Below are 16,288 nucleotides of genomic sequence, written 5' to 3'. Positions count from 1 at the left end.
TGATTTCAGTTGGACTACTCATGGCAGTAAGGTGTAGCTCATACATATTTGCAGGGTTCAGCTCTACACCCAGAAATTGCATAATTCAGTGCAATTTCTTCTGGTGTCCACTATGATCTTTATTCAGTCACCTGACAGGCAAATTCATTTCCTAGTCCACAACGCACAATCACCGGGGGACACAGTCTTCTCGCAACAGCACACAGCGACACAAGCACCCTCCCGTCCTTGCGGACATGGGAAGGAAACCGAAGGGGGGGGGGCACTAATATTCTGAGGGGTGCAGGCACTACAGTGTTGGCTCAGTATCAGCCCCTGGACAGTTTGCTCCCGCTGCGCTTTCTCGGGCCCCAGCCTCCAAAGCGAAGGGAGAGAGCAGCGTCCGCGCCTGCACCTTCCTCACTCACTCACTCGCCCCCCCCAGCTCCTGACACCCCCAGCCCCGCTCCCGCGCCGCTGAGCCAGCTCCTACCGAGCTCACCCGCTCGGCTCCTGCCCCGCCCACAGCTCCGAGCCACGCCCCCGCTCCTCCCCTCCCCGGAGTACTGTCGGCGCCGCTGGGTAGGCGGGGCGCTGTTGCGGGTACGGGCAGCCACTTCAGAGCGGCGCCCTGCCGCTGGTGGGCACGCGCGTAGGAGCGCGCATGCGCCGCGGCTCTGGGCCCACGTGGGTGTGAGCCTGCGCAGAGAGCGAAGGGGGCCGCAGGCAACCGGCGCCGCCGCCGCCGCCGCGATGGGCTGAGGCGGGTCAGCGGCTCTGGGCGGAGCGGGGCCCCCCGAGGATGGAGAGAGCCATGGAGCAGCTCAACCGTCTCACCAGGTCCCTGCGCCGCGCCCGCACCGTGGAGCTGCCCGAAGGTAGGAGGGGAGCGGAGCGGGGCGGGGGGTCCTCGGGCCAGCGCCGGCCCCCGGCCGGGGGCGCCCGTGCCCGCTGAGCAGCGGGAGCGGCGTTCCCCGCCGGCGGCCCCCAGCGCGGGGTGACTCGCCGCCGCCGCAGCTGCCCCGGGGCCTGCCCCGCTTACTCCATAACCCCCCGCCTGTGCGCCGGGCGTTTCCCTGCGGCGCCCCTCACCGCAGCCCGGCTTGCCCGGGACTGGCTTCTCCGGGCACGTCGCCCTCCGTCAGGAGGGGCCGGCCGGCCGGGCGGGCGGCCGTGATGCCTGTGCCAGCGTCTCGAAAACCTTGGGACGTGTCCTGCCACCAGCTCGGGCATGATACCCCCATGGGCCGTAGCTTGGGGTCGCGAGCTAGGACCAGGGCAGAGCTCCAGAGAGAAGTCCGGCCACACCAGGCTGCGTTTGGGCCTGGGAAGGGTGACTGGGGTGGGATTCTGAAACCTGGTCTGCACCGGAAATGTAGCTTAATTTAGCTACGGTCCTCAGGGGTGTGAAAAAAGATGTAGTTCAGTTGACCCAGGGTAGACACCACTAACTAGCACCTCTTGAGGGGACGGTTTTACTACAAGCAGTGGGAAAAAAACCTTCCCTTGCTGTCTACTCTACAAGCAGGACAGAGGCATAGCTGTGGCACTGTAGCACTTGTAGTTTGGATAACCTTACTAATATACTGTTCCTGGACCCTAAGGGGCTTGTTTTAGACTGTTCTGTGGCTAGTGGCTCTCCATTCCTCTCTTTTCCTATTGGAAGGGAGGAAGAATTTCTTTTCCTTTTCCTCTTTCTCCCCCTTGCCCTGCCTCAAGCATCCTGGCTACTCTGGGTGGGGCCTCTTCCCTCATGCTTTTAGTTACTATGGTAAAGCAAATAAATAATGCTGAGGGGGAAAGGAGTTAACCTGTAGCTTCTGAAGAGCAGCAGTAAACACTGAATAATCCTTTTAGGCTTGGTCTAAACAGGAAGTTGTACTGACAAAATCATATAACCTTCAGTTATACTGACTTTGTTAAACTGTTGCAACTTTGTGTGGACAATACACAGGTGCACTCTGAATTGACATAAACAGTTCTATGCAATGTTGTCTTAGTTGGGTTGGTCCCAGGCATTAGAGAGACAAGATGTGAGAGGTAATATTTTTTTTCTTGAACCAACTTCTGCTGATAAGAGAGACAAGCTTTCAAGGTTACAAAGAGCCCTTCTTTGGGTCAGTTATAAACTGATATCAAAGAGTTCAGGTGCAAAAGTTATACTGATTTAAACCAGGTTATGTTAAACTGATGCAATGCCTGTGTGCAGATAAGCCCTTATTTTCATTTTGCAGCTGTTTGAGAAATCTGTGCAGAGGCATGTGTTGTACATCTGCAGACTCAGGAAGATAGTATCTGTTCACATTTAGAAGGTTGCAATCTGTAATGGATAGACATGAAAGTTTTAATTCTCAGAAGCTAATGGCTTAGGCCCCCTCAACTTGGCAGGAAAAAGACTTCCACTCATCAGTAATGAGTCAGGCTCAGCTGCTAGTCCTGGCTGGGGTGGGGAAGGACAGGACTTCCTCTTCCCCTACAAGGAGTGGCTTGGGATGGTTCAGATCCACCTCCAGAAATCTCATAAGGTGTGCCCCTCCTCTTGCTTCCTTCCCACATCGTTCTTCAGCTGCTGGGGGAGGGGCCACTATATGGGGACTTGCTTCCCAGTCCACCCAGAAAACCACCCCCTTCCAAGTCACCTGCACCCAGAACCCTCCCACTGAGAATCTCCCCCTGCATCTGGACCTCTACCTCTGTTCCCTCTGATGAGTCCACCTCCTCTGCACCTGAACTACCCTGATGAACTCCCTGCACCTGCACCCCCACCCCACTGAGCCACAACCAACTGCACCTGGACACCAAGCCCCACTTCCCCAGCATCCAGACCCACCTCCCACTGAGCTCATCCCCTCCATACCCACCCTGCTGAATCCCCATCACCTTCTCCGGCACCCAGAACCCCCTCAGTGTGTCCCTGTGCATCCATATTGCTCCTCACCTGGATCCCCCCGCCCCCATACTAAGTCCCTCCACACTTGGATCCTGTCAGGCTGAGCCTGCTTGCCACACATGTGGATTGGAGGCCAAGGCTGGGCGTGCATGTGAGACTTTGTTCCTCTTGATCGCTATCTTGGTGTGGAGATGCAGGGCCCTAGGGTGTTTCTGGGCCAGACCCAGGCCTTGCACTGTCAGGGTCGGGTACATCCTCACCGTTAAGTCCATGTCCCGGGGCGGGAGGGCTGCAGGGTGATCTTCCATCCATTGACCTGTGCTTCCCACTGCCATGTAGGTGCCTCCATATTTATTTGACAAATAAAATATGCAGAATTGTAAAGATTTTTAAAGTATTGTGTGCTGAAGTTTTATATTTTGGTACAGAATTCCCTCAGCAGTAATTCTACTACAGTGTTTGAACCCAAACACTGTAGCTTTGTGCTAGTCAGAACTAGAACCAGGTTTTGTCAGAACCAAAAAGTGTAAAGGTCTAGAAACAAAAGGGGGAAATTGACTATTTTTCAGTGTATAAGACAAAAAAGTTGCCAGCATTAATAGTATTAAGTAGATTAGATTTGAAAAAAAAATTATTTTTAGTAACATCAGTAACACAACTATGGAAATATGTAAATACAGGAAATCTAAAATATCCTTCACTTTTAAATTAACTTACATGATACTGAGACAATTCAGTAATGAGAACTTGGCAGCAATCAGAAGGATAAAAGTATAGACAAAAAAATAAAAAAAATCTAAAAATAAATCAACATACATATTTCTTATTTAGAAAGAACAGTTTGTTTTCACCTACAGTAATATCAGTACTACATCATAAAATATTTTAACATTTTCCATATAAACAGCAGTAGCTTTTCTTTTAGAATTGTTCAATTTATTTCAGTCATATCTATATATAGATCTATCGTACAGTGTAAATAGTTTATTCATCTACAGTAACTTCTAAAAACAGACAGTAACTACTGGATAAATTTACACACAAGATTTTATGGTAACTGAATAATCTAATTTCTGCACAGATAATGAAACTGCTGTCTACACACTAATGCCAATGGTTATGGCTGACCAGCACAGGTGAGTGTTTCTTCCTACAGGTTTGTGCATAAATTACTATTTTTTTAAATTACCTTATTTGTAAGGTTGCAAACATTAGCCTGTCTGTAACATCAGTCTAAATGGTAATAATAACCATCATCCATAGTAGTAGTCTAAAACTAAATATTTTTAAGGGCATAGAAAGCAACATGTTTAATTGAGCTGTATTTATTAAAGTAGTGTTGGCTCCAGGGTTTCTCTTGCTGAGCTGCCATCCAGGGTCACAAAGGCCAGGTCTGTACTACATACATTCTTTGGTACAACTACGTTGCTTAACTGGTGTGGATTTTTCACACCCCTATTAACGTGGTTATATTGACCGTAGCCTTCTGTGTAGACAGCAGTATGTCAGTGGCAGAGCTTTTCCTGTTGACATAGCCTGCCTTTTGCAGAGGTGTTTTTTGCCTAGAGTGTCTTCTCCAGAAGCGCTGCAGTGTCATGTCTGCGTTGATATAGTTGTGCTGATGCAAGTTTGTAGTGTAGACCTGCCCAGAGAGAAGATTTTTGCATAGCTGGGGCCCAGCCTGCTGAATACCCAGACTTGCATATGCCTATGTATATACTTTATGTACCTGAGAAATCTGGTTGACTCAATCCTGGAAGTGCCTGTGTGTGTGCTTAAGACGAGGAGTTTGAAGTGTGTCCAGTGATGGAGAAGGAGCCAGTATATAATTAGTACTGGGAGAACAGAACAATGGTAGTTTCTTTGTGAATGAGATGTAGCACTAGGAGTGGATGTACTGTTGGTATTGAAACTCATAGTATCTTATCTGTAGAGGAGATTGTCCAACATGTACTGATCAGACAAGACTGATGGCTGGGGGACTTCTTAAATGACAGCTGTTTAGGAAGTGGGGAAGCTGTTGGAATCTGTCTGAGGGATTGTCAAGTGCGTTTGCTGCTACTTCCCTGCCCCTGTTGAGTTTTGTAGGCAAGTAAGAAGCGCTGAAATTTGTTGATCTGATATCAGCATGGATGTTGGTCCTTCTCCACAATATGTTTATGCTGACACGTATACTAGAGTTTCAATTACGCAACCTCCTGGACAGCACAAACAGAACTGCAAGTCACCAGGTTGTTTCAGCCTGAGCCTAGTTTGAAATGTGTGTATCTTGTAGTTAATTCTGTGATCCATCCAGGCTTATAAAGCCATATGTCTTATGTGTGAGACTGCTTGCATAATAATGGCAATTCAGTCTAACAGTCTTCCTTAAATTTCATTATACTGGCACTTTTTCCTTCTAAACTTGGTGTATGCATAGGGAACTTGCCAGAAATGTGGAAGGGAACATGTAGTGGAGTGGGGAGAAGTATTGGCATACATTTATTTATAATTGCCCAAAGCAAAGTCAGTATAGTGCTTATCACAGTAAAGAAACGTCTTGAACATCTTGTGCTAGTCTACATTAATGTACATTCAAAATAAACACACAATATGGCATATTTGCTGATGTCAGTTTGAACTAGAAAGTGGAAGAGCAAGGGCATTGCAGGTTAGTATTCAGGTATTTTAACAGAGCTGTGGAGCCCTGCCTTGGTTATAGGCTGTAAGGGAGAAAAATGGTACACTGAGATAATTGTAAAACAGATACATTTTATTTGCATGACTGAATACTTTATGTTGTGATGCATATCTGAAAGTGGGTGAAACTATCTTTAGACTTTTTCCCCTAACACACAGTTTCATCTGCTTAAGGTCTGTTTCAGAGCTACTGTCAAATTCAAAGTTTGATGTGAATTATGCATTTGGACGTGTGAAGAGGAGCTTGCTTCATATTGCGGCAAAGTAAGATTTAGCACTTTTGAGTAGTCAGGGAGATGACTTAAAGGATTACATTACCACAGAAATCTAGAGCATTAAATTGGAAAAACCTTCAGTGCATATTTGTTGCTATATTTTTTCCTAACCTTTCTTGAATTAATTACCAGTGTGCACATTTGCCCTTTCAAGAATAACTTAACATAAAACCAGGCAGCTTACAATCAGGATTTCAAGTGGCCTTCCATATCCTAACAAGCTTTTGTATAGGAAACATTAACTACTGATGGTTGCTTTTTCATCTTTTTTGAAATAAGACTGCTGTGGGAGGAATAAAGCCTGTTTATGGTTTGTTGGTTAAAGAGTTACCTCTGCAATTGCTAGCTTCCTGAGCTTTGCTATTCCAGACTTGCTTTCTCTCTCTCTAGTAGACCATTGGCTTTTTTTTGGAAGCATTCAGTCATTCCGTCTCATGATAATGACATCAAGGAAGTGGGAAGTACTCCACTACTAATCTGATTCTTTACTGTCATAATATGGTGGGCACGTACTTCTCTGCTCAGTTATGAGCAGACGGGGAAGAATTTGAGGTTGTGTACTGAATATTTCTGATGGTTTTAGATCCAGGCTGAAGTCCTTGCCTGTAAATATGAAATGCATGATGTCAAATTATTTTGAACAGGTAGTAAAAATAGGCTTGTCTCTGACCAACTCCTCCCTGCTCCTTGTCTCCTAACTGCCTCATCCCAGGACCACTCACCTCTGTCCACCGCCCCGGGATCCCACCCCCCCATCCAAGCTCCCCTGCTCCCTGTCCCCTGACTGCCCCGACCCCTGTCCACACCCCTGGCCCTGACAGGCCCCCTGGGACTCCCACACCTGTCCAACCACCCCTCTTCCCCGTCCTCTTACCATGCCACTCAGAGCATCAGGACTGGCAGCCGTAAGGGAGGGAGAATGGTTTGAGCATTGGCCTGCTAAACCCGGGGTTGAGAGTTCAATCCTTGAGGGGGCCATTTAGGGATCTGGGGCAAAAATCTGTCTGGGGATTAGCCCTGCTTTGAGCAGGGGGTTGGACTAGATGACCTCCTGAGGTCCCTTCCAACCCAGATATTTTATAAGTAGTACACTTTAAGTAGCACATTCCTAGGGGGAGCAATTTAATACACTACACTCAGCCTGCTGATGGTCTGGAGTTCTCAAAATATGTTCTCGCACCCCTTCTCAAAAATTACACTACAGCTAGCTTAAAAACTTAACTTAACTTTGTATATTACAGTAATCGTTAAAGTGTTACTAAATACATACATTTGATGAAACAAAATAGTTGTACTTATGTGCCTGTGCTTAATTTGTGTTTGATTTACCTTCTAAAAAAATCTTGCATGTCTCACATCCCCAGAAAGGGCATCTCGCACCCCCTGGGGGTGCATGCACCCCCGGTTAAGAACCACTGCACTAAACTAAGATGTGCATTTTAATTTAATTTTAATGAAGCTTCTTAAACATTTAAAAAAACCTTGTTTACATACAACAGTAGTTTAGGTATATAATATAGACTTAGAGACCTTCTAAAAACGTTAGTGCATTACTGGCATGCAAAACCTTAAATTAGAGTGAATAAATGAAGACTCAGCACACCACTTCTGAAAGGTTGCCGACCCCTGCTCTAAAGTTTTACATTTTGTTTTATTTTTGAATGCAGTTATTTTTTTGTATGTAATTCTACACTTGTAAGTTCAACTTTCATTATAAAGAGATTGCACTACAGTACTTGTGTTAAGTGAATTGAAATATACTTTTCTTTTTTACAGTTCAAATATTTGTAAGCAAAAATACAAAGTGAGCACTACACTTTGTATTTGGTGTTGTAATTGAAATCAATATATTTGAAAGTTTAAAATACAACAATATATTTAAATGGTATTCTGTTTAATAGTGTGATTAATCGAGATTAATATTTTTAAATCACGCTTTTAATATTTTTAATCACTTGACAGCCCTAATGACGACCAATTAAATTGCAAACAGAAAATAAAGAGAAAGTTATGTAACAAAACTAATGGCAGACTCAGGTATTTGGATGGATCCTGTAACCCTCAGTCTTTGTTTTTTCTTTTTGCTGTGTTTACATTTGTGTATCTACCTTCCTTCTGAAAACTAAATCTCTAACTTTTTTTTAAAACAAGTAATATTGTACTTAAAGTGTTTTAGAGGTTTGATGCTGCAAAAGGACAAATTGGCTGAGGGAAACAAACATAATACCAAGGATGGGAAAAGCCTATATCTTTGAGGTTTCCTTGCACCAGCTTCTGCAATTTGGTCTTGAGTCCATTAAACTAAGATTAGTAACTCTTTCCCTGTAATGTTAACCAAATATTATATAATCAGTTCTCACTCCAGCAGAGTGTCTTTTGTTTTTTAAGCTTTCAAGTTGTAAAAACCTTAGTGACATTAGAGCCAAATTTTGTGCTGACTTCAATCTCTGGAAGTTAATGAAGTTGCATGATAGTGTAAGTTAGTGTAGAATTTGACTCTTAAAAATGCTTGCTGTGGTTTACCATGAAAGTTTCACTTTACTGATTTTGCCATTTCCTTTCTTTCTTTCCATACCTCCAAGCTGTGGATCAGTTGAATGTCTAGTTCTGCTGTTAAAAAAGGGAGCAAATCCTAACTACCAAGATATTTCGGGATGTACACCCCTTCATTTGGCAGCTAGAAATGGGTAAGAAAACTGTTACCTTCTCAAAGCATGCTGATTTTGCTTAACACAGATTATAGACCTGTTTTAAGAATGTTTATGATTTTAGTTTGCATACTGCTTAAATTATATATTTTGCACTTTTGAAAGTATAAATAAAACCACAGACTGTGTACCATGAATTTGTAGGATATTTATTTTTTTAAATTTTAGAATATTGATCTAAATACAACCAAGCAATAAACAAATTTCTATGGCCACTTAAGCATTTTTGCTAATCATAGTTTGATAGTTGGAGAGATTTTATTTAGTGGCTAATAATAATAAAAGGTATTGCAATATTGTAAGTGTATGTAATACAACACATGACAATGAACAAGGTAAATACATTAAAGGAGTAAAGCATGGATTGGATTATTCAGGATCTGGAAGACAAAGTTGAAGGGGTTTCATTGTTTGGATTGATATTTAGATAAAGAAATTAACTGTGTTCCCTGAAGGAACATCTTCTGCAAGACAGACGACTCAAGCCTTGTCTACACTACAGTTTTGTTGACAAAAGTGAGCTTTTGTTGAGTAAACTGTATAGGTGTACACACTGAAATGCTCCTCCTGCCGATGTAACTCCCCTGCTATGCCGACATAAGACAACCACCTCAACAAGAGGCATAGGCCTTATGTTGACATAGTTAGGACGATGCATGTCTGTGCTGACACTGCAGGCCTTATGTCGGCTGTCACTCTTGTCTGCTGGAGGCATGAAATTGATAAGAAGTAGGTTTCAGACTCCTGAGCCCAGCTGCTTCCTGGTCTCCACTCCAAACTGGGCTTCCACCTAGGCTCCACACTGGGAACCCTGGAGCACAGTAGCTGACTGGACTCCGGGTGTGGATCTCCTCGCCAGAGTTGAGAAGCCTGGGTGGCTTCCACACCCCCCCCCCCTCCCCCAGCTCCTGGCACGTTTGGCCTGGCTCTGTCTCCCACACTGCCCCTCTTCAGTCGGTGGAAGTGCTCCTGGTGAGGATGTGCACCACTGACAGAAATAGGGTAATGTGGACATTAGCCTCCACAGTAACTAATGCAGTGGTTATAAGTCGACCTACCATAGATCGACTTATCTTAGTTTAGGCATACCCTACTAACACCATACATGTAATATTAGGCCAAGCCCTCTTAGCCTATCTGCGCTCCTCTTATCTGGTAGTGGATTTCTTTAGCCATCCTGCTGATGGCTGGTTAAGTGTGGGTTTTTTTGGGTATCTTGAGAATAACACCACTTAAGGGCTGACTCGCTGCCTCCCATCTGACCCTTTTTTCTGTGTACATGCATGTCTGTTGCTTCTTCACTCTCCACTTTTCTTTTCGTGTGACTGGCAGACACCCTCTTCAAGGGCCTGGGAAAGAATATACTTATAAGTTCCCTAGGGCAGCATATGTGAGTGATGTTATGCTAGTGCAGATGATGGGAAATGCAATTAACCGTCAGTGAAGAAGTGGAACTGAAAATATACTATGTCAAGTAAACAGTGAAATGAAGAAAAAAAAAGAATACTTTTCAGTTATCTTAAGTGATGGTTGTAATGGTAATAGTTACAGAATTTTCAGAAGAAATCTGACTCTTCAAGTTGTCCCTTTAAAGGTAGGCGCAATATTAGCAGAGATTCTAGGTCTGGATTATTTTGTTAAAAGAACAGATTATTGCTGTCAACAATCACGCTTTCTTGCAGTAAAGGAAAAATCCCCATGAAATTAACAAGATGTGCCTGTCACCCTGACCACTTTGCTCTTTGAAGCCTGGGGACGGGGATGCGCTTCATAGCCCAAGCTCCAGCCTGAGCTGGAACTTGAAAGCACTGTCCCTGCAGCTATTTGTAGTGCGAGCCCGAATCTGTTGACCTGAGCTTGGACGCATGCTGCTGCATGCTGTGTTGACATACCCAAAGGGACTAAATGGCTTGCCTAAGGTAACACACGTAAACTGTGGTGGAACAGGGAACTTAGCCCAGGTATTTTGAGTGTGATGCGCCAGTGGATCATCCTTCCTTCCATATAGACTAAAAGCTGTTTTATCTGGCACTTCACCAACTGGCAAGCTCTATGAACCGGCATTTCTGATCTTCATTGAAAGTCTGGTTTATTGTCTGGTTGGCATGGGACTGGCAGGGGTTGGGGGATGGAAGGGGGTGTGGAGTATGGGCTCTGGGAGGGAGTTTGGGCGTGGGAAGGGGTGCGGGGCACGGAACAGGGTGTGGAGTGCTGGATTGGGGGCTGCTCACCTCAGTTGGGTCCTAGGCGGAGGCACAGCAGGCAGCTCTGTGTGCTGCATCCAGTCACAGGCACTGTCCCTATAGCTCCCATTGGCCATTGTTCCTGGCGAATGGGAGCTGTGAAGGCAGCACTTGGCACAGATTGGGGGCAGCGTGCAGAGCCACTTGCTGTGCCTCTGCCTAGGAGCACCCGGGACAGGTCACCGCTTGCAAGGAGCCACCCGAGGTGAGCACCCCCTGGATCTGTCACGCTGCACCTCTTCCCATGCCCCAAGCCCCCTCCTGCACCCAAATTCTTTCTCAGAGCCCGCACCACCTCATGCACCCAAAGTCCCTCCCTCTTAAATTAACCAGCATTTTTTGCTTCTTGGCACCCCCCATTCTACCAACATATAAAACAGCTTTTACTGTATTTTGAAATGTGTTAGAACAGGACTGTGAGGGTTTATGCCCCTGGTAGCAGGGCAGTGCGGCCTAGTGGCCAGAGTGCATAGAATCACCCCTGGTTGCAGGGCAGTACAGCCTAATGGCCAGAGTCTCTCCCACTTTGCTGGGCCCCGGCCCTAACAGTGACATAGGACCTTGTCACTGGCTCAGCGGGGGGTCCTACCGAAACACACTGAGGCTTACCAGGGGCAAGGTACCAGTCTGTCACCCCCCCAGGTTGCTTCCTACCGGCTTGAGAGTTGGGTTCTCCCTAGGTTCTCTGGGCTCCTCCTGTAGTAGGGCTTCATGCTGACCAGGAGAAGCTTCAGTTCCCAGCAACTTCCAGGGTGGTGGCTGGTCCTCCATAGGAGCTTCCCGGTTAGGTCCTTCCCCAGCGGCTGCCAGCCCAGATTGAGCTGAGTTCCCTCCTTTTATACTGCCAGAGCACTTGGAGCATGCCCAGTACGGCTGGGGCGGAACTTGCGCCGTCAGAGCTACTGGTCTGATGCTGCTGGGGCTAGTGCGGGGTGGGGCTGCCCTGTCATAAGGACACTTAACTATTCTGATATTTGTAACATAGCAACCTGTCTAATCAACCACCATTCTCCCTCTCCCTCCTGTAAGCTAAAAGTTTTGGCTGTGTGTGTCTTCTATGGCATTGGTGAGCATTTGCTTTTCTTTAAATATCAGTTAATGGTGTACTGTTATGAAGAAAACTTACATACTGCAGTTGATGCATGTGATGAATTAGTCTGAAAGGGGCATGGGGAAGATATTTGTTTTCTGCAGACCTTTTTCTTTTTTTATGACTGGAATTGCATATGTTTTTTCCTTTACAGACAGAAGAAATGTATGAGCAAGCTCTTAGAATATAGTGCAGATGTCAACATTTGTAATAATGAAGGTCTGACTGCAGTAAGTGCTATCCATTTTAGTTAAGTTACTGAAGTGCTTCTCTTGAAATGAATAAACCAGTGATAAGCATTTTCAGTAAAGTTAGCATATAGCTTGTTCCTGCTGAGTGTTTGACTAGCTCTACAATAATTAAAACTGGAAGGGTCCCTGTTACTATATAATTGTAAAGTATTGTGGAACTATTAATTTATCAGTGACAAAATTGATCAAAATATTTCTAAAACAGTAAAATATTTTGTTCAAATAAAACACTTTCAGAAATGCAACTTTATATGCTGAAGGTTAATTTTTTGTTTTTTCCACCTCCTTCCTCAGTGACCAGGGAGTGATCATTTTTATACAGGATTTTAACTTTTTTTTCCATTCCTCTGTGCTGGTATTGTAGCAAACTGCTTTGACTTGAAATTAAGAAAGGTAAAGTTGTGGAACTACATGGTATTATATTTGCAACAGCTAGTTTTGCTGTCCTGAACAATGAATGTGGACTTCTGATATCAAGGCAGAGGGCTTCTCCCTCAAACATTCTTGATTGTCTAAGCTGGCACCAATCCTTCTCTTCTTGTGTACCTCATGAGTGTCAAGAATCTAAATTTAACTCTGTCTGCTTGTTGTAGCTCCTATCAGTAGGATATTCAGGTAGTCTACTGGTTACATTCCTCAGCAGGTACTGTGTTTGAGGATCCTTTCTTAAACGCATTCTTGCAATCTACTCATGATCAAAGGGAGCTGCTGTGAATTCAGGCACAGATTTAGACTTCTAGATGCATATTTAGGCAGCTAATTCTAGGTTCCTATTTATGAAAATCTTGGCCACAAAGCCTTAGGTTTTGTACACTTGTGTTTATGAAATATATGTATGTATTGACTACTAAGAATATTAGTAATTTGATTTTTTTACTTAGATTCACTGGCTTGCTGTCAATGGGCGAACAGAACTACTTCATGATCTTGTACAGCATGTCAATAACGTAGATGTTGAAGATGCAATGGGGCAGACAGCACTACACGTGGCTTGCCAAAATGGTCACAAGACAGTAAGTTCATAAAACTCATTTGAAAGGACTGTAATTGTTAAAACCTTGGTAATACTTGTCTCTTTTAAAAAATAAAATATATATACTTGAAACTATGGCTAGTCATACACCTTTATGAAGGTTAAATGATAGAATTATTCACATGCCTATCTTAATAATTCTTAACTACATGTACTCATATAGGAATAAATGGTTTATTCTTGTGTGGGTGATCCTGCAGTCTCCTTTGAGAGTTTAAATAATTTAATGCACATCCCACAGCTGTTCATACAGTTGATTAATCTATTATTGCATAGTTGATTGCAGATCTTGGTGTAGTGTTTAATGTTCTTGAATTTTTTTTATGCGTTACTCATTATAATGTATAGTATTTTGAGCCATGTTTGTCAGAATGATTACATATAGAAAAGTGTATATGGCAACTTGGTTACTTTTAATCAGATACAGTTAAGTGTTTGTACTCTATCTTGGGGATTGTTTTTGCATTAGGATTAAGAATATACATATAGAATAGATGTGTACAGATTTGAACCTTTTTAAAAAAAGTATTTTAAGATCATATGGACCAGTGATCCTGTTATCCAGTGATATAGACCACTTTGAGTAAGCAGTGATCTCTGGACTATTTCCCAGCCCAATTCTCCATTCTACCACGGTCAAAAAGTTACTCTGTGAACCACCAGAAAGGGCTCCTGATGGCAAGCTGTCAAAGGTTACAAGTTTCAAGACATCACCTAGCAATCAGACTGATAATTATAGACACATCTACATCATGTGGATGGGATAGAGTTGAGGTTGTTTAAGTACCTTAACTCAGCATTTTCATACTTTACACTGTTTGCTTTTACTTAGTTTCCTCTTAATATATTTTTCAAAACTACAATATTTTTTAAACTCAATTTACTTATAAATATTTAAACTTCAGTATAAGCTTTTTGGGAGGATCTGATTTCAGTGATGTTACAGAATGGCCAAAGTCCTATAAAAAGAATTTTTATTAAAAAGCCAAGTCCTAGAAATAGAGACTAGAATATGTGAAAGCTTTTCAGGGTTTAACTGTCATAATCCTTTTCTTAATGTTTAGGTATCTTGTTTTTGAGATGTATTACTGGAAATTAAATCTACTCGTATAACTGAAGAGAGATGCATAAAGCTAAACAGTTTCAAGCCAAGTGATATTTTTGTTAGTTTCTTTCTAGTTTTGACACTACTTTTTTTTTCCTTTTTCCCAAAAGACAGTGCAGTGTTTATTAGACAGTGGTGCAGATATTAACAGGCCAAACGTGTCAGGAGCAACTCCGCTCTATTTTGCTTGCAGGTATGGTATGTTTGACTTCCAAATACTGTACAAAATGTAAAATTTTAATTTTTAAATGTACAAAACTACACTAATTCAATGTATAGCAAAGAACCCAAATCAGGAAATATGAAAACTAAGAATGTATTTAGTCTAAACTCTGCCTCTTTCTGGAATGCTGTATGGTATAGTATTTGAATATTTTGTCAGAAGTTTTAGACATGCACATGTATATAAGATTATATGTCTGTTAATATTGCAGGCTAAGCACCTTTCTACCAGGGTATACCCTAATAAACTAATAAGTCATAATTTTAGATTTAAAATAAGAAGCTGTTAAAATAACCAATATTTAACCAACTTTGCATGCTGGGTCAATATTCCAGGTGTACAATATATTCTTGGTATACAATTCTCAAACAACACTATGGGGGAAAAAAAAATTCAGACAATCAAAGGTACTAGTCTTCCTCGAAGGTTATATCCGTGGCAAGTTTAAGACTTCATTGTAAGGCTAACTTTGTTCCAGTTCTGTTTTTTAAAACAGTTGTTTGTTAAAAAAAATATTTGAGGAGGTGGCAAATTGAGCATGTGAAAAAGGCAGATGCTAATGGAAATGGTTTGGAACCATTGCTGTAATGGATGCTAACCTATAATATGGTTAAACATGCCTTTTATAAATCATGCTCTGGTATAAACTAACCAACATAAAGTGAATCAGCTATCTGAACTACTTTGTCATAAAATACAAACCCATGTCCTAAAGCAGGGGTGGGCAAACTTTTTGGGCTGAGGGCTACATCTGGGTGGGGAAATTGTATGCAGGGGCAAGAGGGGTGCGGGAGAGAGTGCGGGGTGTGGGAGGGGGTGCGGTGTGCAGGAAGGGGCTCAGGGCAAGGGATTGGGACAGAGGAGGGGTGCAGGGTGTATGGGGGGGCTCCGGGAAGAGGATTGGGGTGCAAGAGGGGTGTGGACTGCAGGAGGGGGCTCAGGGCAGGGGGTTTGGGTGCAGGAGGGGTGTGGGGTGCAGCAGAGGGCTCAGGGCAGGAGGTTGGGGGCAGGAGGGGAGTGGGGTGCAGCGGGGGCTCAGGGCAGGGGGTTGGGATGCAGGAGGGGTGCACGGTGCAGGCAGGGGGCTTAGGGAAGACGGGGGGTGGGGTGCAGGAGGGGTTCGGGCTCCGAGGTGGCGGCGGTGCGCACCAGGGCCAGGGCAGGTTCCCTGGGAAGGAGGGACCCGGAGGGAAGGGGAGGCGAAGGGCTACATGTGCGCTGCCCTTGCTGTGCCTCCAGGTACCTTCCCCGAAGCTCCCATTGGCTGCGGTTCCCCATTCCTGGCCAATGGGAGCTGTGGGGGGCGGTGCTGGGGGCTGCAGGGACATTAGGCCGGCCACTGCTGAGAGCGGTGCGGGGCCCGCAGCTCCCAGGTGGGCAGTCCCGCGGGCTGGATCCAAAGCCCTGAGGGGCCATAATTTGCCCAGCCCTGTCCTAAAGACTTAGTATTGGAGTGAAATTTTGTTTTCTACGTTGTTTAATTCAATTTCCAATGGCTCCTTATTTTAATTGGATCCATTCAGCTATTTGTTGGGACAGCTACAATTCTGTAATCCTGGTGCTTTGATTACAGGTTAAATAGTTCACCTGTTGTGAAATTATAAATGTAAACAAAGTGAGAAATGGGCTGACATGGTGGCCTGCTAAGAGCTAAATTGTGGGAGCCTGGTCCGGTGGAGGTCAGACATATGCTGGCTCTTGGCAGTTGGGGAGAGGGGAAGGAGAGAATAAATAGAAGCTAGCTAATTGAAGGTCTCCCAGCACTCAGTTTAGGGATTGGTATCGATATTAGAAGAAGCAGCTGAGTTGCTC

General features: G+C 44.1%; 1 protein-coding gene across 3 annotated transcripts in view; it reads left to right on the top strand.

The window, feature by feature from the left end:
* Positions 1-708: 708 nt before the first annotated feature.
* HACE1 (HECT domain and ankyrin repeat containing E3 ubiquitin protein ligase 1) overlaps positions 709-16,288 on the top strand; it is an 83,663-nt gene continuing 68,083 nt past the window's right edge. For 2 of the 3 annotated variants that reach the window (XM_045010418.1, XM_045010416.1), the window contains exons 1-7: positions 709-857; positions 3,951-4,005; positions 5,723-5,812; positions 8,406-8,510; positions 12,019-12,094; positions 12,997-13,128; positions 14,364-14,446. In XM_045010418.1, the coding sequence (XP_044866353.1) occupies positions 782-857; positions 3,951-4,005; positions 5,723-5,812; positions 8,406-8,510; positions 12,019-12,094; positions 12,997-13,128; positions 14,364-14,446 (617 nt within the window). In that variant the 5' untranslated portion in view covers positions 709-781. The remainder of the gene's footprint in view (positions 858-3,950; positions 4,006-5,722; positions 5,813-8,405; positions 8,511-12,018; positions 12,095-12,996; positions 13,129-14,363; positions 14,447-16,288) is intronic. The other variant, XM_045010417.1, reaches the window with a different exon arrangement.

Source organism: Mauremys mutica, chromosome 3 (assembly GCF_020497125.1).
Source record: "Mauremys mutica isolate MM-2020 ecotype Southern chromosome 3, ASM2049712v1, whole genome shotgun sequence".
Taxonomy (NCBI): Eukaryota; Metazoa; Chordata; order Testudines; family Geoemydidae; genus Mauremys; species Mauremys mutica.
The sequence above is the reverse complement of the archived record's forward strand: the minus strand, read 5'-3'. Positions and strand labels throughout refer to the sequence as shown.